The sequence below is a fragment of the Delphinus delphis genome, chromosome 8, assembly GCF_949987515.2.
Source record: "Delphinus delphis chromosome 8, mDelDel1.2, whole genome shotgun sequence".
NCBI lineage: Eukaryota > Metazoa > Chordata > Mammalia > Artiodactyla > Delphinidae > Delphinus > Delphinus delphis.
The window spans coordinates 87,654,491-87,680,599 of NC_082690.1; the positions used below are offsets into that span (position 1 = coordinate 87,654,491).

The 26,109-nt window shown below is 40.4% G+C and overlaps 1 protein-coding gene across 7 annotated transcripts in view; it reads left to right on the forward strand.

The window, feature by feature from the left end:
• TRIM44 (tripartite motif containing 44) overlaps positions 1 to 26,109 on the forward strand; it is a 119,121-nt gene that overhangs the window by 16,842 nt on the left and 76,170 nt on the right. For all 7 annotated transcript variants that reach the window (XR_009520403.1, XR_009520404.1, XR_009520402.1 and 4 more), the window contains exon 2: positions 3,480 to 3,557. Coding sequence is in view for 4 of the 7 variants with exons in the window: in XM_060018719.2 (XP_059874702.1) it covers positions 3,480 to 3,557 (78 nt within the window). In the remaining 3 variants the exon portion in view is untranslated. The remainder of the gene's footprint in view (positions 1 to 3,479; positions 3,558 to 26,109) is intronic.

A 26,109-nucleotide genomic window follows, 5' to 3' on the forward strand; every position in this document is an offset into this window, starting at 1 on the left:
CAAGATAGGCTCACATTGAGCTCCTGTGTTCTTGGAATGCATTGTGTGGAATGGAGGTGAGGAAGAGCGGTATCAGGCGAATCTCACTTCTTCACTCACAGTGCTTCCCCCAGGGACTGACATAGCATAATCTGGCCATTTATGGAACCAAATGTCTACAAGGTTAGAATTCGTCTAACTTCTCAATTAGAACACAGGTTTCAGAGGCAGCTCCTCCATTCTACCACAGTAGGGAACTCTGAAAGTATTGTCTATTCCAGTTACCTTTTGACTGATGACTGCCCTCTGCAAACAAATAATTAACTAAAACATGATACTACCCGATGGTTTGGGGCCACTCATACTCAAATACCACCTTAGACCTAGACAGCTCTGTGCCCCTGCCCTATGCTTTTGAGGGTCTTTCCTTTGGCCATGCCTGCCCCCTTCTAGACCGCTCTCCAAGTATCCAGGACCCAAGAATTACCTGATGAAATGTCCTGACCCTGCGTCCAGGGCCTGCAGAGGCTCTTTCTGAGCCCATCCTCCCAAAGGTGGACCAAACCATTAGACCCCGCCCCTGATATGCGCGTTTGTAGGACCCAGGTGTGGCCAAGGCGACTGTTTGAGAGAGATGTGCCCAGAGCTTGGATGTATTCGCTTGAACATCTGTGTACAATGCTCCTTGAGGTGCAGGAAGGGACTGGGGTGTGTGAAAAGAAAGGAAGTGGCTTTGGGGCCAGGGTTGTCCATTTGTACTCTTACCCAGCTCTGCCGCTGTCAGAGGAGGGTCTGCCCAGAGGACCCTCTCCCTTCTGACCAACTGCTTATTTGGTGGGGGAGGGGTTAAAAAAGCTATTGGGGAAGGTTTTTTCACCACCCGTTTAGAGGCTGGCTCAATACAGACCCCAATTATCTCTGAGAATATTCTCAAAGAGAGAAGGGTGGGGAGGTAGTATGGGTGAATTTCCTGAAGGAAGAGTCTCTGTGCCTCTCCTCTGTCACTCCCCTGGGTAGGCAGTGCTGCGGATGCTTTGTAAAAAGGAGGAAGGATTCTGCTGACACACTGTTTTTATGAAAGAAGGCTAAGGGTTCCCTTATCTCTCCACACAAGGCACATCTGCCTGCAAACAGGCTGTCTGCTTCTTAGGGATTCCTTCGTCGTCCTGTTTCTCTTCTGAATGTTTTAAGACACAGTTTGGTGCATTCCTTTCTGTTCTCTAGAGCCAGGGGGAAAGTCATAATATATCAAAGGCTCTTGCTGAAGAGCTTAAAATGGGTGCTGGCAGCTGGGATGTGGGGGAAAAGAGTTTTCCAGGGACAAGTGACCTGCTTGTTCCAGCCAATGAGAAGCAGGTTAGAGGAATGATATCACCAGACAGTCTTTATTGTCTGATCATCTCATAAAAGCAGGATTGTGTCTGGCAATTTAACCCTTTTTTAGGTACTTTGGGTCTCATGCACTCCCCTGGTGTGTGACCTCCAGATTCCTTTTCCCACCTGTCTGCTGTGAGACCAGAGATGAAAGATTTAGATTGGTGAAGAAATTTGGAAAGTTGTCATCATTTTAAAAGTAAAACTAAAAATACAAATTATTAAAATTTAGAACCACAGTTAGGATGGGAATGTCAGCTAAGCTGTGTTTGGAGAGCACATCTAAAGCAGATATCGGTCTTAGGTTACATCAGACTTTTACTGTGTAGACTTGGGAGAGAAAGGAGGTTAGAGGGGAAAAAAGGATTTAGGCTTTAGTCTGTTTTAATCTATATGATGGAGTCTTACTAAGTAGGTCCTGTTTTGGAGGAATTGGAATTTTCCCCCCAAATTTGGAAACTATCACTGATTCTGAGGCCAATTTTGAAGAACAGACATTTGTAGTACTTGTTTATATTGTACTTATTTATTGTCCCATACCCATAAAAATGACAAGTCATTTTACTTACTCATGCCTCCTTTCCAACACTGGTAAAATGAGAGTGATTATCCTATCCTATCCCTAAGGAGTTGAGATAAGAAAATAAACTAATTCATGTGACTTTACATTGTGCTACACACATGTATTATTATAAGGGCATTCATATCTTAAGATTGCATATTCATTTGTTTATTCAGCAGACTTTTTTGAACACCTTCTTGATGCTGAACACAGATAGAGGTAAAAAGTGTAGTTCTTACCTTTAAGGAATTTAAAATATTGTGAGGGAGACAGACAGTAATAATAAATATGTCTCGTACATCTATTGTCTTTAGCATGTGCCAGGCCCTGTTCCAAGTACCTTGATGTATATGAGCTCATGTTGTCTTTCTACAACCCTATGAAATGGGTACTATTATTAGCTTCATACTATAAGGAAATTGAGGCGCTGAGAGGCTAAGTGACTTGCCTGAGGTCACACAGATCTAGTGGTAGATTTGGGACTTGAATCCAGGCAGTGTGGCTTTAGTCTGTGCTTTAAATCTGTGCTGACCGGTACAGTAGTCACTAGCCATAGATGGCTTTGGTGCACTTGAAATGTGGTAAGTCCAAATTGAATTGGGCTGTAAGTGTGAAATACACACTAGATTTCAAAGACCTAGTATGAAAAAAATGTATAAAATACCTCATGTTGAAATTACATGTTGCAATGATAATATTTTGGATATACTGAGTTAAGTAAAATGTATTCAAATTAATTTCCTTTTATTTTTGTGACTACTCAAACACTTAAAATTATATATGTGGCTTGCATTTGTGGCTTACATTATATTTCTGTTGGATTTTGCTAGTCTAAATCATTATAATGCAGTAATAACAACAATATAATAGGTGACATTTATTGAGCACTTACTGTGTGCCACGTAGTGTGCTAACGCCTTTACAAACAGCATTTCAATTAAGCTTCAAAATAACCCTTTTTATAATCCCCATTTTATCGAAGAGGGAGAAGTTTTCAAGAAAGTCAGTATTTGCCTGAGGTTAGTCAACTCGTTAATGCCGACCCCAAATTTGAAACCTTATATTTCTGACTCAAAAACCTGTATTCAACTGAATACACTGAAATACCATTTCCAATTAGGGTTAAATCTTGGGGAATTTTCTTTGTTTTTATTTTTGTGAGAATATTTAATATTGCATACTTCTGTATTTGTGATGTAGAAGTTTAAAATAAAAATCACTTGGTCATAAAATAGACATCCCAGATAGAAATCTCTTTTGCAAAGCCTCAGCCCTCTGTGAATACTGGTGCAGTTGAGCCCTGAGATGAAGCAGTGAGTCAGCCTGTACAAATTGCATTTAATTTTCGTTCCAATTGTTCTCTCAGGTCACTGGGCAATTTATGTCCTGACCCTCTTTGTCCATAGAGAAGAGGAAGAGGGGCAACACATCTTTTCTTAGTCGTTTAGTCCTCTCGGGTGATAAGAAGAAATTGCCTTCCGTTTCATTGTCCCATGAAATGCTGTTTGTGTTCGAGAGAGCAACAAAATGCTGTCTGATGACCCCTGACTTTTCTTTCTTCTAGAGCAAAGATTCAGGCGGACTGAAGGCGGCTATGATAGAGTTGGTGGAAAGGTTAAAGTTCAAGAGCTCAGACCCTAAAGTAAGTATTGTTTTGGAATTAATTGGATATTGGTACCCCAAGTATTTCATTCTCCTTGAGCTAAATTCGAGGGATGTTAATGATGATCTATCTGAACATTGCATCAAGATCTAATTAAGCCTACCCATCAAAAGCCATGTTCTAACATGCCTGAAGATAAGTCATCTATTTTTCCCTTTCTCTATTTTATGATTTACAACACATAATCGTTCATTGTTTTCTCTGAACTGCAGCCAAGTGCATTTTTAATCTTCTTTTACCGGGCCTTCGAGACTACTGGCCTCTGTGTCCATTAAATCCAACCAAAGGCATCAGAGATACCATCAGCTTAATGCTGGGGACTGGAACAAGCTCAGGCCTATCCAGTTGGTGTTCAGTACTAGCGTCTTGTCACTCCCCCACTTAACGGGAGCCAGCTGCCACTGTGAATACTTTTGCCCTCATGAGCTGGAGTCTGGTCTGGGAAATGGTTTAAGCTTCCCAGCTTTCTTCGCAAGATGTTGGGGGCTGTAGGATTGATATTCTGGGAGACGCCATACCAGGGTTGTGGGTGGACTGGGCACTGAACGTGCCAGAGGGATTATGACTAATGTAGCCTCCCTTCTCCTACTCAGACGTTTGCTGTGGCACTACCCGGTACTGGTGCCAGCTGGCTTTGCCTGAGAGTCAAAGCCTTTCACAATTAAATAGGGAAAGGAGCGTGATTTTATTTGGCTTTTTATACTGTCTTTTTTTTAATTAAAAAATTTTATAAGGGGAATAAGACTAGCATTTCTTGAGCACCTAATAAGAGCCGGGCACTGTGCTAGGAGCCTTACATACCTTTTAAAAAATTTGTGGTAAAATATACATAATGAAATTTCCCATTTGAACCACTTTTAATTGTGCAGCTCAGCAGCCTTAAGCACATTCACATTGTTGTGCAGCATCACCACCATCCATCTCCAGAACTCTTTCCATCATCCCAAACTGAAACTGCCCCCATTAAGCACTAACTTGTTATTGTCCCTCTCCTCTGACACACTTGTGATCGTTGCAGTAACCTTGTAAATTAGCTTTTATTTCCCATTTTATTGATAAGAACACATTGGGGTAACTTTTGTCGATTTTCTTAGCTCAAAGTAGAAAGACCTCCCTCCCTCAAAACCACTTATATGAAAGTAGTTTTCCTTTAGTAAAGATGAACCAATTAATTATTAAAGATAACAGAAAGCTTTTTTTACTGAGTTTCTCTGGTTTCTGGGACAACAGCTATCCTGAAGGAGACAACTGTATTTCCTCTTTCTGCCACACCCACATGCTTATAGACAGTGAAGAGCAAGAGAATGTGTACAGATTACACTGAGTGGCTTCTGTGCATGGTGATAATACAGGTAAAGTGCTTTGGGAACCTTTATGAATGCATATAGTGCTTCTGATGGGAAACTTGCCAGAGCTGAAAGAATTGAGTAGTCCCCATGAGAGCAACCCGTGGAAACCTCAGGATTTTCCTACGATGCATCATAAGCTAAAGGATATTTGTTAGGACCTCACTTGATCTTGGATATGTTTATACACACTCACCTTTCTTTCGTCTTCTCTTTGTCTCTCCCTGGATAATTTCCCACTAATCTATTTTATTTTCAAGCCGCTTTCTAGCCTAACATATGTGTATGCCATTTTTACCTGGAGCCAGCTTGAAGAAGGACCATCATAATTGCAGGATGACTGTTAGATCACAAAAAGGGGATGAAAAATGGGACACTTAAATACATAATTTCTGCAACAAAGAAAATTTTCCCAGAAACAAATTGGTGTCTTCCAAAAGAACTCATTAAGTTTTTAGTCTGTTCTGTTTTCCCTCCAAACCCCACCATCCTTTTTTTAAGTTGGCTTATTTAAGAAGAGCAGAATCTCCTAGGCTTTATGACCTGTCATTTTCTGGCACAGCAGCTTTACATAGAAGCACTGACTGAGTCATGGAGCCCCGAACACTCTCTCTGCCTCACTTCCTCTAGAATTCCCTAAAGCCTCACAAAGCTGGATTAGTCCAGACACTGAGGTCTACCGGGGACTGAGTTAATTTTTACCTCTCAGTTTTGCCAGAGAGGAGTGGAAGATGCCTAGATTAACCTTTTATTAAATTATAAAATAATATATGCTTATAGATTAAAAATACAGCTATCCGTAAAGGAAAAATAAAAAAATACAGCTATAAATAAAAATAATAAATAATAAAAAAATACAGCTATCCATAAAGGAAAAGGAAAATGGATTTCCCTTAAATTAACCACTATTAACAGCTTAGTGTGTAACCTCCTAGACATTTTTTCACGTGGAAATACGCTTCGAAGATATATTACAAAAATTATACCATAGCTGTGGTTTTATCACACAGAATATCTTAAACGTTCTTCTATGTCAGTAATATAGACTTCTTAATGAGATGCCTCATTTTGTCCAAAATATTTGTCAGAAATCCTCTTTTCTTCAGAGCAATGGTTCTTAAACTTCAGTGTTCATGAAAATCGCCTGGGGGACTTACTAAAATACAGAGTACTGGACCCACCCCCAGAGTTTCTGATTCAGTGTGTCTGGGGGAACTAGAAACTGTGCTGGACCTTGGTTATTTTCCTGCCATCTTGTGTTTTGGTTTTCTTCGTTCTTTCAGCAAATAGCCAGAAGAGCCCTTGTAAGTCCAAATGATTTCAACCTTGAAAAAAGTGAAATACAGAAAATTCCAGGCTTAGAAAACAAATAAATTGAGCTGAGGGAGCAAAGGAGTAAGAGAGGGGAAGGGAGGTAAACTGAGTCATCAGCTTGCGCTCCCTGAGAGGACAGGGTTCCTTTAAACAGCTATGGCCAGCAGAGAAGTAGCAAAGCCAAAAAAAGGGAAAGGAGTCCTGGTCAGGAATTAGGAGGATGATCAAGGCCATCGCCATGGTCCAGGAGTGGGCTGAGTTCTCAAACCAGAGGAACAGCAGGAGACATCAAATCCCAGCTACTAGGGGTGAGCCCAAGGATGGGTATGAGAGCCAGAGATGGTTGCTAAATAAGGCACAGGTCCAGATGAAGTGGTGTGTGTGCATGTTGCCGTGGTGAGCCCTGTTTTAAAGGGGGCAGACCTCCAGGGATCCAGAACTTGTGTACAGTGGAAAGAAATTATTTTTAATAACAGTCTTTATTTTGTTTAATTGGAAGTGGTCTATTAAATAATCCTAATGCGTTTGACTTGATCCAGTTAGCAAACTTTTTTTTGCAGCCAGACTTTTCAGAAACATCTGTTGCACAAAGCAGCATTTTAGTCGCTAGATTTCTTATATTTATGCTAGACTTTGGGGAAATTAAAAGATGTAGTTAATCAGGGGTATGTATGTGTGTATATGTCCGGACTAGATTTTTAGGAAATTTAGAGCATCTGAGTTCTTTACAGCTTTCCTTTGTAGTGACTATGCAATTATCTTTCATAGTTTACCCAGAGGGAACTGAAACTTAGAAAACACATTGATTTCCTTCCTTTCCTTCCCCATGCTCAGTCTCCCAGAAAGTATTGAACTAAAGTATAAGATGCTAAGCTCAATCTAACTAACCTCTCATTATTCAGTTAATAATAGCTATTTTCTCTATGATATATTGATTGCTTTTCTTTCCATGTAAGGTGCACCATTCGCTGTTTCCTATAGCTGGTGTGTGCTTGAAACAAACAGTTTAAACCATGTTTGTGTATCTCAAATTCATATTAATTTAATAAGTTATTCCCAAAAATCATCTTAAACTCGAGCCAAGTGGTTCACATTATTCTCTGTGACTGGAGTGGGATTAAACATAGGATCTAATCATACTAAGATTGTCTAAAATATAATCAGGTTCTTTTCCTTATTTTTTTCGATTTCTACAGGTATTCTTACTGAAGTATGAAACCAAAGATCTGTCTAGCAACATGAAATTAGTTAAATAGAACTGAGGATTGTTTTCTTATTTTATTTTTATTTAGCATTTACAGAGCATTTTATAATTGCAAGAGGACCTTACAGACCTTTCTAATAGCTGATATCACTGACATGGAACATAGCCCAGTCCTCCACTCCAGTGCTAATCAGACTATTGTTAAAATGATAGGTTTTGCATGTACAAATAGTAATAGATATAAGCAAAACCTAACTTGAATTCTTGGTGTTAGTGTCCTGTTACTCACCTGGGTCAAGTCAGGCCTTGTGTTGGTCCTTGTCCTGCCTCAAGATAGAAGTATTCACTGGGGCAGTATTTATTCATCCATCTAAAGGAGAGAATTGAGATGCCTCAGTTATGAAGTTGGTTCATTCAAAAGTGTTTCTTTGGTTGGAAGGTTATTAGAATTACTGACCTGTTTCTTTTCATTTATTTATTTATTTATTTGGCTGCATCAGGTCTTCGTTGCGGCATGAGGGATCTTTCGTTGTGGCACTCGTTGCGGCACTCGTTGCGGCACTTGTTGCGGCGTGTGGTCTTCTCTCTAATTGTGGTGTGCAGCTTTTCTCTTCTCTAGTTGTGGCGCGGGCTCCAGAGTACGTGGCTCTGTAGTTTGTGGCAGGTGGGTTCTCTAGTTGAGGCGTGTGAGCTCAGTAGTTGTGGCGCATGGGCTTAGTTGCCCCATGGCATGTGGGATCTTAGTTCCCCAACCAGGGATCAAACCCACGTCCCCTGCAATGGAAGGAGGATTCTTTACCATTGGATCACCAGGGAAGTCCCTGTTGACCTATTTCTTCACTTTACATAAAAAAGAAGTAATCTTGGAAGACATGAATTGTGTTTATCTCTGTATCCTCAAGCCCTGCTAGCGTGGTACCTAGTAATAGATATGCATTATCTATTACAGCAACCATATGAAAAGAAATATGATTTGCCCTGTTTTATGGATACGCAATCCAAGACTTACAGGGATTAAACAACTTGCTAGTAAGTGGTGGGAACAGGACTGGACTTCAGATTCATCTTCCTTCATGTTATTCACCCCCACACTGTTGTTGAACCCATGGGTAAGTTGATATTTATACATAGCCTGTCATCCCTAGCAATATGACTCTTCACTAACTATTTTTCCCTCGCACCCTTCTTTTACCTCCCTTACTGGATCCTGCAGCCACAGCTTCCCACAATTCTAGAGTCCCAGGACTGGAGAAAATATGGGGAGATGACAAAGGATCCATGACAGCCCCAGAGCATTTAGCCCTGGCCAAATGGAGAACTAAGGCAAGTGCTTCAGTAGTTTCCCCTTATGTATGAAGGACACCAAATGGGAAAAATACCAGTGCTTTCTCAGGTCCAGTCTAGGCTCTGAGGCATGGAAATCACCCAGAAGCAAATGTGACCTCTTTTCATCCTCTGTAGACACTTGGGCAGCAGGAAGAGGAGAAGCCAGCTCTTTGCCCTCCTTCACCATCTCCCTGCCTTTATCAAAACGAAACGATTTCCCCTTTTCCCATCCCCCAGTTACAAAAGTGATACATGTTCTTCGTAGAAAAATGTAGAAAATACAGACAACTATAATGTGGAAAGAAGAAATCAGCCAGTCTTCTGCTACCTGCAGTAGTTTGTAAACTTTCAGTACTTTTTTCTAAAATTGAGGATTCTTGAGCCTCACTCAGAACATCTAATTTGGTAGTTCTGAGTTCTGCTTTTTTAGTGTGCAGCCTGGTACACATGGTCAATACTCCATACTTCGAAACACAGCAGTGAGAAAGCTGATTAATATTATGGTGCTTTGCCTTTCAGATAGAAGAGTCCTATTATTCTATATATAATTGACCTTTGAACAACATGGTTTGAACTGCACGGGTCCACTTACATGAGGATTTTTTTTCAATAGTAAATACTATAGGGGCTTCCCTAGTGGCGCAGTGGTTGAGAGTCCGCCTGCCGATGCAGGGGACGCGGGTTCGTGCCCCGGTCCGGGAAGATCCCACATGCCGTGGAGCAGCTGGGCCCGTGAGCTGAGCCTGCGCGTCCAGAGTCTGTGCTCCGCAACGGGAGAGGCCACAACAGTGAGAGGCCCGTGTACCGCAAAAAAAAAAAAAAAAAAAAAAAAAAAAGGTAAATACTATAGTATCGAAACTACATGATCTGCAGTTGGTTGAATCTGTGGATGCAGAACCCAGAACTGCGGGTATGGAGGAATCCCATAACGGAGGGCTGACTCTTCGTCATACAAGGACTTTCAACTGCATAGAGGGTCAGCGGGCTGGCTCCCCAACCCCAGTGTTGTTCAAGAGTTATATAACTATTATTCTATGTGTGTATATATATATATAAAACTATAACTATACACACATACACACACACACACACACACACACACACATACACATAGTTTATGTCCTGCTTTTTTCACCTAACATTATTTCTTATAAATACATACATTTTATCATTTGAATCCATTTCTATCTTTGAACCCCAATTTAGGAAACTAAAATCCTGAATGCCAGTCTGCCGTTATTGCCAAGTGGAACCTTTACATAATAAGGCATTTCTCTTTTCTTCCTAATAGCATAAGCAGATTCTGTGAGTTTGTTTATTTGTTTTTTGAGGCAGGCATGATAGTCACAGTCTAAGGTTATTCAGGCACAATGGAAACTGAGTTAATGCAAAGTCAGATACACAATCGAGTAGTCAGCTTCAAGCTATCTGTTTCACAGCATCTACCTCCCCACTGGTCAGGGTGTCTCCCATCATGTGACAGAATGAATAAATGCAGGGCACAGTGGGAAGTCTGAAGCCATTTGCTCCAGGCCCTCCACTTTATAGGTGAGGACACTGAGGTGCCAGGGTAGTAAAGGTTCTTGCCCAAGGTCACCCAGGCAATTACAGCAGAGCTCAAGAAGGTCGACAGCTTTTAGGACTATAGCTCTGTAGTTTTCCCAGTAAAGAGAAGTTTTGTCCATTTGACAAGGATGTGGAAAAATTGGAACTCTCATAAATTTTGGGGGGGGATGTAAAAAGGTATAGTGACTTTGGAATATGACCTGCCAGTTACTCAGAAGGTTAAACATAAGAGTTGCCGTGTGATCCAGCAATTCCATCCTGGAGTATATACCCAAGAGAAATAAAAAGATACATCCACACAAAAACTGCACACCAGTGTTCATAGCAGCATTATTCATACTATCCAGGATGTGGAAACAACACAACCAATGTATGGGTAAATAAAATGTGGTATATCCACACAGTGGAAGACTATTTGGCAATGAAAAGCAGTCAAGTCCTGACACATGCTGCAACAAGGGTAATCCTCAGAAGCATTAGGCTGAGTGAAAGAAGTCATTCACAAAAGACCTGATATTGTGTGATTCCTTTTTCTGTTTGTGGTGATAAAAATGTTCTGAAATTGACTGTGGTGATCGCACAACTCTCTGAATATACTAAAAACCACCGAATTGTATGGTAATGTGAATTATATCTCAGTAAAGCTGTTGAGAGAGAGATTACTGTCTGAATCACTTCTTTTAGGCCTTCACTTGAATTGTCAGCAGCGAATAGTCCTTTTTCTTTCTCCTCTCCTCTTCTAGACAGGAATGAGGTTCAGAAATCTAATGTTAGCCTCTGTCAGGGGGAGGCAGTATTTTACAGTTATTAAAAGCTCACTGGGACCGATACTGTCCAGAGTTGATAACTATGCAGTCTTGAGCAGATCCTGTGCTTAACCTCTCCATTTCTCAGTATTTTTGTTTTTCAGCTGCAAAATAGAGGATAATAGTACATCCTTCATAGGGTTGTTAGGAAGATTAAATGAGATAGTCCATTTAAAATGCTTAGGACAACATCCTGTAAATGATGGCTGCTGCTAGCTTTCTCCTAGTCCTGAGACCCACCCCACTGTTTCCAGTAGAAGGGCAAGGGTACATGGGGGTAGTTTCCCCCCCTCACCCCCTCCAGGAGTTTAGGAGATCTTCTAATACTGGTGGAGAAAAATAAGCCACCTGTTCATAACTAACTGAATTCTGCACTTTGATCAGTTAACACTTCCCGGCATTAGTGACACAGATTTCAGGTTTTAAAGGGCCATTGCTACCTCTTCGAGTGATAATGACATGCAAATAAATTGAGTTAAATCTCCATAGTTGAGACCCCTAGGTGTTGCTGCCTGGCTGGCTGACTCTGTGGGCCTTGCATGGCCGCCCTGCCTGTTGTTGGTTCTGTGTCTATTGCCCATTCAAGTCAAGGCAAATATATCTGCCTTGGGGAGTGTGCAGCTGTGTGTCCATATATTCCCAATGGAAACAAATCAGTGCCTAGAAGCAATTATGTTTATTGTTATGGAGCAAACTCTCTAGTTAGCAAAACTGCCTGGTGTCAAATTAAAAGAAAAATAGAGAAATTAAGAGCCACAAAAGAAATCATGTGTGGCATTTAAGAGACACATTAGGAGATATAGCCCCACTTTAAAGTAAACACCACTGAGATTCTGGTTCCCTCCCTACTTTCCGTTTCCCTTCGGCTTTACCCTTTGGCTGTTCTCTTTCTATTGGAGCCCCAGAGCTCCTAATTGAAGCACCGTACAAATCAACTCTAGGCATTTTAAAACTAGGTGGACGTGGTCTCTGAGCTGCCTAGTGGGCTGGAGCATTGTTAGAAATCAAAGGGATTGAGTTTTAAATGGCTTAATAAAATTAGCACATTGTGATGTCCTTCTTCCCCGCTCCAGCTCCTCTCTGCACTGACAGGAGCCTTGATAATTTACTCTTAGCCAGAGCTTAAAGGGCTTATTACATGGCCAACGTGAAGAAGGGAGTGGAGCTGTCAGGGCTCCCCCATAGCAGCCACACTTCACGTTTCCAGTGTAGGATTGTATTTGACATTTAATTTAGGAGCCTGGGTAGCTAGGTATAGAACTTTTTGTGATAATAGTGATAAAAACCACCCAGAGTTTTATTTAAGGGTCTCCTTCTTTCCTGTCCCCCTCCCTTCCCTTTTCCTTTTAGTTCAACCTCATTCAGCTAGGAAATAAAATTCAGGTTTACTCAAGGAGAAATGCGGGGTTTCCCTTTTTTGATATCTTGAGGCTAAAGCTACAGAATGCAACCTCAGTCAGCCAGGTCTGTTTGTCAGTGCTTGTATGTATGTGTGAATGTAAAATTTGAAAACTGGCCTCTCCCCTGATTGCCTCTGCATTTAGCCAAAGGGCAAAATCCGCCAGGGCTCTGTGGTTGTGTAGAACACTTCCGTTCAACCCGTTATCCAGTTGATCTCCACCCCGTTGCTGAATAGCTTTTGTTTACTTCTTTAGCAGGTGAAACAGATTCTATGATATCACCTTAATTCCTAGCTCAACCTGATTAATTAGACATTTATAATCCCCATTTTACAGATGAAGAAACATTTAAGAGGTATATTGACTTGTCCAAGGCCACAGGGTTAATGATTGCAATAAATTGCCTTTCTATGATTGCTATATGGAATTAGTAGAAGTTGTAGGAAGTTATTAACTTTTTAGTTTTAGAAGATGGGTTGGCAATAGTATACAAATGTAGAGTTTGTTCAGACTTTTAGGGAAAAAATGTTAGATTGAGTATGCCATGCTTTCCTTTACTTTTATGTTGAAAGAGCACAGACATTGGAGCCAGATGACCCGAGTCCAAATACTGGCACTTATTACGTCCATCATTTGATTTGTCTGAGCCTTCAGTTTCATCAGTAAAATGAGACAAATATTATGTTTTTATTAATGAGTATCCTGCAAATGGAAACTTTTGAGGAGGAGATAAGAAATGATGGAAGATGATTGGTATCACAGCTTTTGATGGTCCAGAAAGTATTTTAGAAACTGTAGTTGTTTAACAAGCCCTATGGTTCTTAGGTTAGCAGATTGTTAGCTGCTCAAGGGGGTGTAGTAGGGTTTCAGTCGGCTAAAGAGAGCAAATATAATAGAGACAAGTTTGAGGTTGGGGAGCTGACTATATCTCCAGACTGTGCAGGTGCTGAGGGGCAGGGTGTGACCTGTCCTTCCGGTGCTTTGCTTCTGTGTTGTGGAAGTGGACAGCATCTGATCTTATCAAACTGGAAAAGGCTCACTCACAACCTGTGGCTATCTACTGAAACAGAGGCTAGGAGCCTCTCATTGACATCCGTGCTCTTCAGTGCCTAGGATGTGTGAAGTCCTTCCTGTGTTCCTTTGGGAAATTTGAATCTGTACTCCCAAGGGCGTAAGTTCTCTTTCTCTAAGAGAACTGGCTGGGGCTCTGTATCTGTGAGAGCTTGGTGGGTACCATAGGAAAAACCCGCAATAAATGCTCACAGTTACTGTTATCTGGACCAGCAGAACAGTTCTGCTGATGTGTCTATGTTCCCAGAGAGTACTAAGTTCTTTCCATGTATTATTTTGTGTAAACTTCACAAAAATATCTATGAAAAAACTTTCACCTTTCTGAGCTTCAGAAGCATAGAGTTAGCAGAGCCAGTACTGCAGTCTTTCTCTGTCACCACAGACTCCACCAGCTTTACTATTCTTGACCCTCTGTAGCAAAGAAGACTCAGAAAACATGAGACCTACATCTCAGTGCCCTTTCCTGACCCTTCTTGGTGGCAGGCAGCTGTTTTGGTTTTGTGGTTTCTGTAGTATACAGATAGCTGTGGCTTTTCAGGAAAGGTGTGTGGCTAGAGAACTGAAATGGAGGTGAGGGGTGAGTCTTGTTTTAATGTAATTGCTTGAATCTTCAGTGGATAAAATAGGCTTTCTTTGTATATTCAAGTCTGAGAGGTTTAAAAATAGTATAATTTCTGTTTAGTTGCCCCTGAAGCTTTCAGTGGCACCTTCTACTTCCCACTTCCTACACAGTAACTTCTGAAGCAGAAGCTGTCTTTCTATTTTATACACAGGTTAAGGCAGAAAGAAAGCTAGAAAAGAAGGTGGAATAGAAGCTCTCACTCATATTCTTGTTTGTTATAGGCCCTGGGTGTCTCAGGGGACCCGTTCTTCTACTTTCACATTTCTACAGGGGACACCCAGAAGTTTTTTTCTTTTCACTCAGGAAAAGTGTTGCTCAGAAGTTTATAATTGCTTTCTTTATTGCCACCCTGGGGTCAGGCAGAGAGAAGCGTCTTAAGAGCAAGCAATAGTATCCATTCAAAGTGAGCTCAGCATCCCTCTTGAACTCTTCTCTGGTGCCTCCAGATCAGTGCCATGACGCTGGGTTACACATCAAGTTGTCATGGCAATAAATTCATAGCAGCTGACAGCATGAACAGGCGGTCCTGGGAGGAGACAGTGCTTGGCAATGATGACACAGCCATAGTGGTTAGATCTCCGTCTCTCATACTAGGGCTACTTGTCAGTCTGCTGTGACTGTGTCTCAGATGACTGGGGCACACAGTTGCTATCCACTTCACAGCTGATTAGTAGATTCAAGTGTTTATTAGGATCTTTCAAGTACACAGCCTCTAGGAAACATAGTCCTGAGCCTCTAATGCTCTGTGTATGTGTGTGCGCGTGTACCTGTGTATTTATGTTTGTGTGTCGAGGAGGGAAAACCATGAAAGGGAGGAGGTTCAGAAGAAGCGTATTACAGGGTCATATGCACGAAGCTGGTAAAGAACAACAGCGTACTTAGGCTCAAGTACCAAAATTTGTAGCCTCAGGGAGAAGCGTGCTGGCAGAAATAGAGGAAGGCTGGAGTGTTCTGACTGAAATGTGGGGTTCCTGTCCAAGGGAATGCGATTCTGAAAGTCAAAGGTACAAGCCAAGCCTAAGACTATATAAGGCAAATCTGAGGTCTAAACACGGAGAAGGAGAGCTTGAAGAGCACATATAGTTACTAAGTCTGAAGGGCGAAAGGTGAGATTTGAGGTAAAGATCAGGAAGCCAAGGATTCAGGGCCAAGTGGAGATGAGAAAGGAGAGAAAGCTGGCCTGGAACAAGTTGGAGGTAGGATCAGAATCCTAAATAGTTTCTTCAAATCACTCAGAAGCTCTCTGTGTCTTAGAATTGTGTTTCGGCAGATTAGTGGTTCAAGTGAGAGTGGGGCTGGATTAAAGGGTCTAGGTTGTGGGGGGGCAGGTGGAGCTTAAATGGAGCATTTGAGTCTAGAGAATGGGTATAGTTATTTAGTGGGGAGTGGTGGGAAAAGGGTGCAAGAAGGGGTGTTCATAGGTAAAGGGGGAGGCTTCTTCAGCCAGACTGTGGTGGAGAGGCAGGTGCGGGATGGCTTCTGACACTCAGTCAGAAGGTATTGACCGCCATGATGTGCCAGACCCTAGCAAAGATGTTTGAATTTCTCCTCCAGGTATTAAGTCAAGGCACCTGTTATCTAGTGGAGAAAATAAAACTTGATTCCAGAGTTTAGAGCCTGGGTGATTGCCTAAACTGTGGTATCCTTAAGGGGGAGAGGGGAACAGGACAAGGTTTGAAGGGAAGATATGAAAGAATAATGTTGTGTTTAGAAGGCAGATTATGTAGTCAAATTATGTGGGTTCAGACTCCACCTTTGCCACCTACTATGTGTGTGAATTTGGGCAGGTTTCTTATCCCCACTGTACCTCAGTTTCTTCATCTATGAAATTGATATAATAATAATTGCTACCTCATGGTATCATTGTGATGATTAATTGAAGTAACACATGTAAAGTGCTTAGAATAGTGCCTAATATGTAAGTGTCCAAAATGGTAGCAGTGACAATCATGAGGAGGAGGGAGAGGATTCAGTTTGATGCTTGATGGTTTAAGTAATAGGAAAGTATCCAGGTGGAGATAAACATCAAAAGGAATGGTGAGACTAGAGACCTCAAGAAAAAACTCAGGCTTAGGAGCTAACTGCATGGAGATGGTAGTTGAATTGCAAAGATGGGATGAAACTGCTAAGGAGGAGGTTATAGAGAGAAAGCAGTTTTGCACCCAGAGGGCATTTAACAATGCCTGGAGACTCTTTTGGTTGCCATAATTGGGGCTGGGGAGCAGTGCTACTGTCTCTACTACATAGAGGCCAGGGATGCTGCTACGTATTTTACAGTGCACAGGACATTTCCCCACAACAGAGAAATACTGACCCCAAATGTCAGTAGTGCCAAGGTTGAAAAACTCTCAGAGTTTCTCAATCACAGCTGTCTGGAGAGTGTGTGTAAAATTGCAGGGATGAAGCTGATAAACAGAAAGCCGGGGAAGTCCAAGGTCATAGAAACCGTGAGAGGAGAGAAATTAAAGACTGAGGGGTATCAGCAGTGCTAAATGATACAGACAGGTCAGTAGTGAGAGCAAATGGAGTTGGTGACTAGTAGACTCTTTAGTGCTGGAGGAGACCGGGCAGCAGGCTTTATGTGACTTTCTAAATAAGATTGGTGGTTAAAAGTAGGAGGGGAGGCAGCACTGCCATAGGAAAAGGGTTATTCTGCATTCTTCTTTACTTCTTATTTTGACTGTGTTACCCTAACAACTTCTAGGTCAGATTCCTAGTTCCCTGATGCCCCTCTTGTTTTAGCAACAAGTGTGATTAGAGGCAAATCTGGATTAGTGAATTAGTTCCAAGAGTATAAACTTTGTGCAGCTATATCATTTTAGAGATAAAAGGAAGGTTGAGTTTAGCTTTTCATTTTTAATAGCTCAGGAACCTGAGGCCCTGAGAGATTCAGTGACTTGTCCAAAGTCACGCAGCTGGTTGGTTCTGGAAACATCCACGGCCTCTGACTCCCCATTCTGAGTGCTCTCTTCTGTGCCAGGTTGCTTTCTGGTGGTCTCATAATGGTTCTCAGAGGCTCAGTTTCCTTTTCAGGAGGAGGTTACTAGATAGAGTGGTTGTCAGAGCCCTGACCTGGAAAAGGCTGACCTGAGGTGAATCTTTGCTCCATAGCTTACCTGCTGTGTAACTCCGGGCCAGTGACTTTACCACTGTGGGCTTCAGTTCCCCTACCATAAAATGAAAGTAGTATTGCCTGCCTGAGGATTAAATCAGAAACACGTCTGTGATGGCACCTGGAATGCTGCCTGCACGTGGTCGCTCTTAATATCTTCATTGTTATTATTCATAAGACTGTATCTTTGTCGCAGATTAAAAGGCAAGAGAATGTCCAGTGACAGGAACCAGGCGAAAGTTAGGCATGCCATCTGTTTCTCCCCACCTTACTCCTAACTCCATCTCCTACTTTGTGATAAGAGCAGTATCATGAGGGTTGGTGCTGCTGTGGTTATACAAGGTTTTGAAGCACATGTCTCTCCAGTATATTGTGATGATGTCTATTTGTCATTGATGAGCCTGTCACTCATTGGATCAGTTAGACCTTTTTCAGAGTTTTTCCAGACACTAAACCTGGCTCTTTTGAGGAGCCCCAGGATGACTGAGGGTCCCATCGAGGAATGTTCAAATGGCAGGAGCAGCACATGCTAAAAGTGCTTAGTTCTTGTGGAAGCCATTATTTTAACTTTAGTTGAAAAGGACTTTTAAAAACCTTTAATTTGTGGTAGAAAAGCGGAATCAGATTAGGAAGGAAAGGTCTAGTATTTACTGGGAAGGCAAAGAATAAAATGTTGACATGTTTGAGACTAAGGTTCAAGCAGAAGAATTGTCCTGCCTGGCCCTTTGGATGCTCAGCCCACCCCCAGACCTTCTCTAGGCTCCACTTCAGTGGCTATTTCGTTTTCTGTTTTAATTGTATTAACTTTTAAAAATAGACTTTATTTCTTAGAATAGTTTTAGATTCTCAGCAAAACTGAGCAAAAAATAGCATTCCCATATGCCCCCTGCCTCCACAGATACAGCCTCCAACATCAGTATCCCACGCCAGAGTGGTGTATTTGTTACAATCAGTGAAACTGCATCATTATTACCCAAAGTCCATAGTTTACATTAGGGTTCACTCTTGGTGGTGTACATTCTGTGGGTTTGGAAAAATGCACAGTGACATATTATCTACCACTACAGTATCATACAGAATATTTTCACTGCCCTAAGAATCCTCTGTGTTCTGCCTGTTCATTCTTCTCTCTCCCCAAACCTCTGACATCCACTGATCTTATTACTGTCTCCATAGCCTTTTCTAGAATTTCATACAGGTTGAATTCTTTCATTTAGTCATATGCATTTAAGGTTCTTCCATGTCTTTTCATGGCTTGATAGCTCTTTTTTTTACACTGAATAATATTCCGTTGTCTGAATGTATCACAGTTTATTCATCCATTTACCTACTTAAAGACATGTTGGTTGCTTCCAAGTTTTGGCAATTGTGAGTAAAGCTGTAAACATCCATGTGCAGGTTTTTGTGTGGACCTAAATGTTCAGCTCCTTTGGGTAAATAGCAAGGAGCATAATTGCTGGATCCCATGGTAAGCGTATGTAGTTTTCTAAGAAATTGCCAACCTGTTTTCCAAAGTGGCTGTACCACTTTGGAAAAGTGGTACATTTGCATTCTCATCAGCAGTGAATGAGAGTTGCTCTACATCCTCATCAGCATTTGGTGTTGTGTTTGTTCCGATTTTGGCCATTCTAATAGGTGTGTAGTGGTATCTCAGTGTTGTTTTGATTTGCATTTCCCTGATGACATATCATGCTGAGAATCTTTCCAATGCTTTATTTGTCATCTGTATATCTTCTTTGATGAGATGTCTGTTCAGGTCATTGGCTCATTTTTTAATTGGGTTTTCTTATTGTTGAGTTTTAAGAGTTCTTTGTATATGTTGATAACAGTCCTTTATCAGGTGTGTTTTCTTCCAGTCTGTGTCTTGCCTTCTCATTCTCTTAAGTGTCATTCTCAAAGAACAAGTTTTTTAATTTTAATGAAGTCCAGCTTATCAATTATTTCTTTCATGGATAGTGCCTTTGGAATTGTATCTAAAAAGTCATCACCATACCCAAGGTCATCTATGTTATCTTCTAGGAGTTTTATAGTTTTGCATTTTACATTTAGGTCCATGATTATTTTGAATTAATTTTTGTGAAAGATATAAGATCCCTGGCTAGATTCTTTTTTTTTTTTTGCATGTGGACATCCAGTTGTTTCAGCATCATTTGTTAAAAAGACTGTGTTTTCTCCATTTGTATTGCCTGTGCTCCTTTGTTCAATATCAGCTGACTGTATTTATATGGATCTACTTATGAGCTCTGTTCTGTTCCACTGATATATTTGCTTGCTCTTTCAGCAGTACCACACTGTCTTGATTACTGTAGCTTTATAGTAAGTCTTTAAGTTGAGTAGTGTCAGTCTTCTGACTTTGTTCTTTTTCTTCAGTATTGTATTGACTATTATGGGGCTTTTACCTCTCCATGTAAACTTTAGAATCAGTTTGTTAATATCCATAAAAAAACTTGCTGGGATTTTGATTGGGACTGCATTGAATTCATAGATCAAGTTGGGAAGAACTGACATCTTGACAATTTTCAGTCTTCCTGTCTATGAACATGGACTGTCTTTACATTTTTTTCTCCTTTGATTTCTTTCATTTTAGTTTTCCTCATATAGATTTTGTACATATTTTGTTCAATTTATACCTAAGTATTTCATTTTGGGGGTACTAATATAAATGGTATTGTGTTTTAAAATTCAAATTCCATTTGTTCACTGATGGTATATATAGGGAAGTGATTGACTTTTATATATTAGCTCTGTATCTGGCAACTTTGTTATAACTGCCTATTAGTTCCAGGAGCTTTTTTTGATGATTCTTTTGGATTTTCTACATAGATGATCATGTCAATTGTGAACAAAGGCTGTTTTATTTCTACCTTCTCAACGTGTAAACCTTTTATTTCCTTTTGTCTTTTGAAAAGGAGTAGTGAGAGGAAACATACTTACCTTGTTTTTTTTTTTTTTTTGTGGTACGCGGGCCTCTCACTGTTGTGGCCTCTCCCGTTGCGGAGCACAGGCTCCGGACGCGCAGGCTCAGCGGCCATGGCTCATGGGCCCAGCCGCTCCGCAGCATGTGGGATCTTCCCGGACCGGGGCACGAACCCGCGTCCCCTGCATCGGCAGGCGGACTCCCAACCACTGCACCACCAGGGAAGCCCTACTTACCTTGTTTTTGATCTTAGCAGGAAAGGTCTAGTTTCTCACCATTAAGTATGATGTTAGCTGTAGATTTTTTGTATATATATATTTTTTGTATATTTTTTTATGAAGTTGAGAAAGTTCTCTGTTCCTAGTTTGCTGATGGTTTTTATCATAAATAGACATTAGATTTTGTCAGGAGCTTTTTTTTGCATCTACTGATATGATCATGTGATTTTTCTTCTTTAGCCTGTTGATGGTAGATCATATGAACTGGTTCTCAAATGTTGAACCAGCCTTGCATACCCAGGATAAATCCCACTTAGTCGTGGTATATAATTCCTTTTATACATTGTTGGATTCGAATTGCTAATATCTTACTGAGGATTTAACTTCTTTTTGAGCCATATTTCTTTTAAAAAATTACTCTTCAAGAAAAGATAAGTGTTACACATTATTGTAGAAAATTTGGACTGAAAAGTTAAAAAAAAGAAAAGTACCCTTAATTCCAGCACTCAGAGATAACCACTCTCCAACATTTTGGTATATTTCTTATAGTCTTTTATAATACAAATAATAATACAGCAGCAGTAAATATCACATTACTTCATTGAGTGCATACGTGAAGTAACTAAGTGATAACTGAGGTAGAGATCCCATGGTACTCTTAACCAAACGAGGAAAGGAGGTAAAGAAGATACAAATGACTGCTTTTGTCTAGAGGCTGCTGATGAAGATGAGAAAAGTGGTTTGGCAAGAGATTAAATGTTCATTTTAATAACGTTTTCTCTACCCTTCTCAACGCCCCATTGTAAAATCCAAGCAATCCAGGCTTCTAACCACGTTGTCAGGAAAATGTTTGCCATCCCTCAGAATGTTGGTAATAGAATGTAGTTCACAGTTTTTGTTTTTTTCATAGATCTTATCTGCTGTGTTTCTAGCCTGTTGGATAATTTTCCAAGCCTTAGGAGTGGACAGTTGTTTTATTCACAAATAGTGGCTCTCCCACTCATACACAAAAGACACAGGAAAATGGGAGATCCAGCCATCCACTGAAAAAGGACTCTGTCCTACTTGTTGATGAAGCTCTTCCCTTGTCTGTCCTCACTGGAGCCTGGCAGAGGTTTGCAAGGAGCTCTCTTGAGGTAAAATGCCAGAATAAACCCCAGGCTATACAGAAGGCTTAACTTTGAGATTTCCTACCTGGAAGTTTCCATAGACACTGGCATGCTGAGAGGGTGCCATGCTGTGGGAGTGAGGACAGATTGCAGCATTGAAAAAGTTCCATTTTCTGCTTTTTTATTATACTCTTTTTGAATAGTAGTCATTCAGAAGAGGAAAAAGGGAGTAAAAATGGACTTTTTCACCTTTGGGGAGGTATTTAGCATCTTCACACTCTATTTCATGCACTTCACAAGTTTTTTAGTCATTTTTGGAATGGGCTCCTTTAAAGTTACTTGCAGGAAATTTGGCTAAGAGAACAAGTATTTCTGAAAGCTTCAATCATTGTAGACTCAGATGCTTTTCCTTTGTGTAGCTTCCTGCTCCTGACCCTGTTCCATCTTTCTCAGTTCATCCCAGCAATGTTTTTCTGGAACAAATCTTTCTTAAGCCATCATGCTTTCTAGCTATTATGCTTGTTGTTTTTATAATCTGCCTATAATAAAAATGTAAATAAAACCTTGGTTTCCTAGAGGCCAGCTAGCTGGGAGGTAATGGCTTCCAGCCTATGTCAAACACATTGAATGCTGGTGTTTTTTAAGTACAAGCTCTTAATTCAAGGTTTTATGTGTTTAATTATGTGTGTGTTAATATAAAGTGCCAGTCTGCATGCCTCTTGGGTCTGGTCTAGCTTAGAAATATTAACTATAAGAGCATAAAGAAAGTACCATGGAATGAGACTTAGCTCTTCAAATGTATATCCTTTATCCCAAGATTCACTTCGGGGGAACAAACATCCTAGTGGGGATAACAACAGAAGCAACCTGTTAACTGAAGAAATATCTCAGTTAAGAAGAAATAAATATGAAGAACCTGAAGCAGGCAGAAAGGGATCATTAGAGGCAATGTGTTATAGCAGGAACTACACTGACTAGACCAGAGGAAAGTTGGTTTCTAAACCATACTTTGTTACTGTACCTCTCTGGGACCTTTTTTTTTCCAACCTGTAAAGTTGGACTCAGCTCTAGGAAGAACTATCAGATGTTCACTAGTTAGTTCTGACGATTCACAAATAAGCTGCTTATTTTTTCAAATTACAATGCTGTGTTTAAGTAATTTTAGAAAATGCTATATTTAAGTAATAGCTGCTTTTCACCTAATGCAACCATAACGAAGATATGTCAACTTGCTTACAACCTAGGGCTTTAAAGTTTTAACAACTTAGGGACCAATCAATTGACCAAAGAGAACAAACTCTTTTTACGGTTTTGTTTGTGTAGAGCAGCAGTCCCCAACCTTTTTGGCACCAGGGAGCAGTTTTGTGGAAAACAGTTTTTCCACGGACTGGTGAGGGGGGAGTTGTTTCAGGATGATTCAAGCACATTACATTTATTGTGCACTTTATTTCTGTTATTATTACATTGTAATATATAATGAAATAATTATACAACTCACCATGATGCAGAATCGGTGGAAGCCCTGAGCTTGTTTTCACTTGCCACTCACCAATAAGGTTTTGATATGAGTCTGCAAGCAATTGATTTATTATGGTCTCTGTGCAGTCAGACCTCTCTGCTACTGATAAACTGTATTTGCAGCCGCTCCCCAGCACTAGCATCACTGCCTCAGCTCCACCTCAGATCATCAGGCATTAGATTCTCATAAGGAGCACGCAACCTAGACCCCTCGCATGTGCAGTTCACAGTAGGGTTCACGCTCCTATGAGAATCTAATGCCGCCGCTGATCTGACAGGAGGTGGGGCTCAGGCAGTAATGTGAGCAATGGGGAGCGGCTGTAAATACAGATGAAGCTTTGCTTGCTCACCTGCCCACCGCTCACTTCCTGCTCTGCAACCCGGTTCCTAACTGGGGGTCTGGGGACCCCTGCTGTGGAGGACCCAGGTCCCTCAGGTGTGATTTTCCTGGAGAGCACTACCAGTGCCCTAGGAAGTACTTCAGGGAGGAAGGGGAGATTCTTCTTTTAACCGGAGTGGTTTTACTTTTGGTTCTATTATACTTTGGGGTTCTACATTAAAACTTTGGGGCAAGGGAAGTTCTGTGGCTTTAAAAAGATTTGACAGTTACTAGTAGATCCTATTTTAAAAAAGGAATCTTTTACATCACCAGTTTTATCATTCTGTGATATATCCAGCCTTCTGTCTTCCCTGCTTGTGAAGAATTTTCTCTGTGGACATAACTTGTGTGTGGTATACTCAAGAGTATGGGACTGTCACTCTCACCTTTGGGGAGCTGTAGGATAGAGGCTGAAGAAGTTCTAGGAAACCTAGTCAAATGATGTCAGTGGTTCCCAACTAGCAGGTGCTGATGCAAAGGGCCTGCTGCTCATGGAGAACTGTGAAGTTTATAGCAGGATGGAGTTTTAATGATGAGGTGAAATGAAACCTGAAAGGGAGTTTTTGTAAGTTGTTTCATTCCTGCTATTGGTAGGAGTCCTTTCTCCAGAGTACTCAACCTACCACTTGCCTAATCCCCCAGGGTGTCTCTCCTTTGGGCTCTGGATTTAAATAAATGCCGTGACCCAGAATTTGTTCTTGCCATTTTGAGCTAGGTTGCAGAATACCTGTCTGTTGATTAGTAGAGAACTGGAATGAGAAGGCAGCATAAAATTTTTATAGAGTAAATTATTCTGCTTTCAATTCTCATTTGTGGCCTGATCTGTATAAAAATAAATTGCATAAAATAAAGGTTGAAAAACCTGTGTAAAGTAAAGGAAAATAGAGAATTTAATTTTTAAAAACCATGATTTATTCACCTACTGAAGTGTAGTCCCCACCTTTCCTGACTGTAATGTCAACTTCCTAACTTCAAATCACATGTGTATGTGATGTCTAGTAAAATAGGTTGTGAGTCAGTTTTTATTATGCTGTCCATTTTTAGTCACTTGGAAGAGCTTTTCTTAGGAATTCAGAAAAGTTCATGCCTTAGCTAAAACTTCCTAGGTTAGTCTCTAAGAGAAGTTCCTAGGTCTTATAAGGCCAAATTTATTTCAAGGGTAGAGATCCACGTCCACTGATAAATGATCACCATAGAGCATAACAGCCTTGAAATATACACACTAAAAATAAAAAGGAATTATATAAATAAACACAAATCACAGTTCTCAATCTGATAAAGAACTTGCCAGGACATTAATAATATTTAACACCCCCCCCTTTTCTTTAGCACCAGGAAGAGTACCTGCAAAGAGTATATGAATTCATGAGGGCTTATGTCACTTAGTCACTTGATATGTGAATGGGTACATGTCCTACAGGCCTTATTTTGAATTGACGTTTTTATGGCAGTGTTACAAAAGGTGCTTAAAGTATCAAGCCTATTTCAATTTTTAAGAGGCTAATAAAAAATGGCCTCATCTTACCCTCTCCTTTAGTCTTTCTCTTTCTCAATCTCCTTTTTAGGTTTTCCCAGTTAGACTTCTCTTCTGACAGACTGTTATAGTGAACAGAGCACCAGACTGGGAGCAAGAAGATTGGAGAACTTTGTGTCTCCTAAAAGATTGCAACTGGGTCTGTTTCCTTATCTGTGAAAGAAAGGGGTTCACTTAGATGACAGCCACTTTCTCTTTTAGCTCTAAAATTCTCTATTGGCTTTTGTCCTTTGGTCTACTGTTCTACCTGTTCCCTGTTTCCTACCTCAGCTACTCAATATGCATAGTTGTTTAAAAGTACTCATAAAATAAATATGGTTATGAGGAAACATTAATAAGTGTAGTTATTGGCAAGATGTGGAGTTTAGAAGTTCTTATTTTGGTAGTTTCTCATTTTGTTTGCCTTATGCCCTAGCCAAATACAGCCTAGAGTCATATTTTAATTATTCTGCATAGTTGTTGCAAAATAAAACAGTAATATATTTTCACCCATCAGAGAGTAAAGATTTAAAGACTTGATGATATCCAATATCAGTAAAGGTGTAGGCAAATGCTTTCACACATTGTTGTGGGAATGTAATTGGTGCATCCTTTTTTGGAGGGCAGTTTGGCAGTATCAGTCAGTAATTTTAGAATATATATAAATTAATTCAGTGACTCCAAAGGTTTCTAAGGAAATTCATGTACGGATATTAAGAGGTATAGCCAATGATGTTCATTGCTGTTCATAAAAGCAAAAAATTGGAAATATCCTGTATTTCCATTAAGAAGGGAAATATTTAATGAATATATTTATCCTTTTCTCTCTATATATAAATATCCATATCTGTATATACCTGTATCATACAGACATTAAAAATAATACAATGAATGAATTGCTCTGTATGTACTACCATATTTTAAGTAGAAAAGCAAGACACAGAACCATATGTTCACCATGATCCATTTACATAAAAACAACATAATTGTCTGTACACATACAGGTATACCTTGTTCTACTGTACTTCACTTTATTGTGCCTTGCAGATACTGTGTGTCTTACAAATTGAAGGTTTATAGCAACCCTACATCGAGCAGAGCTATTTTTCT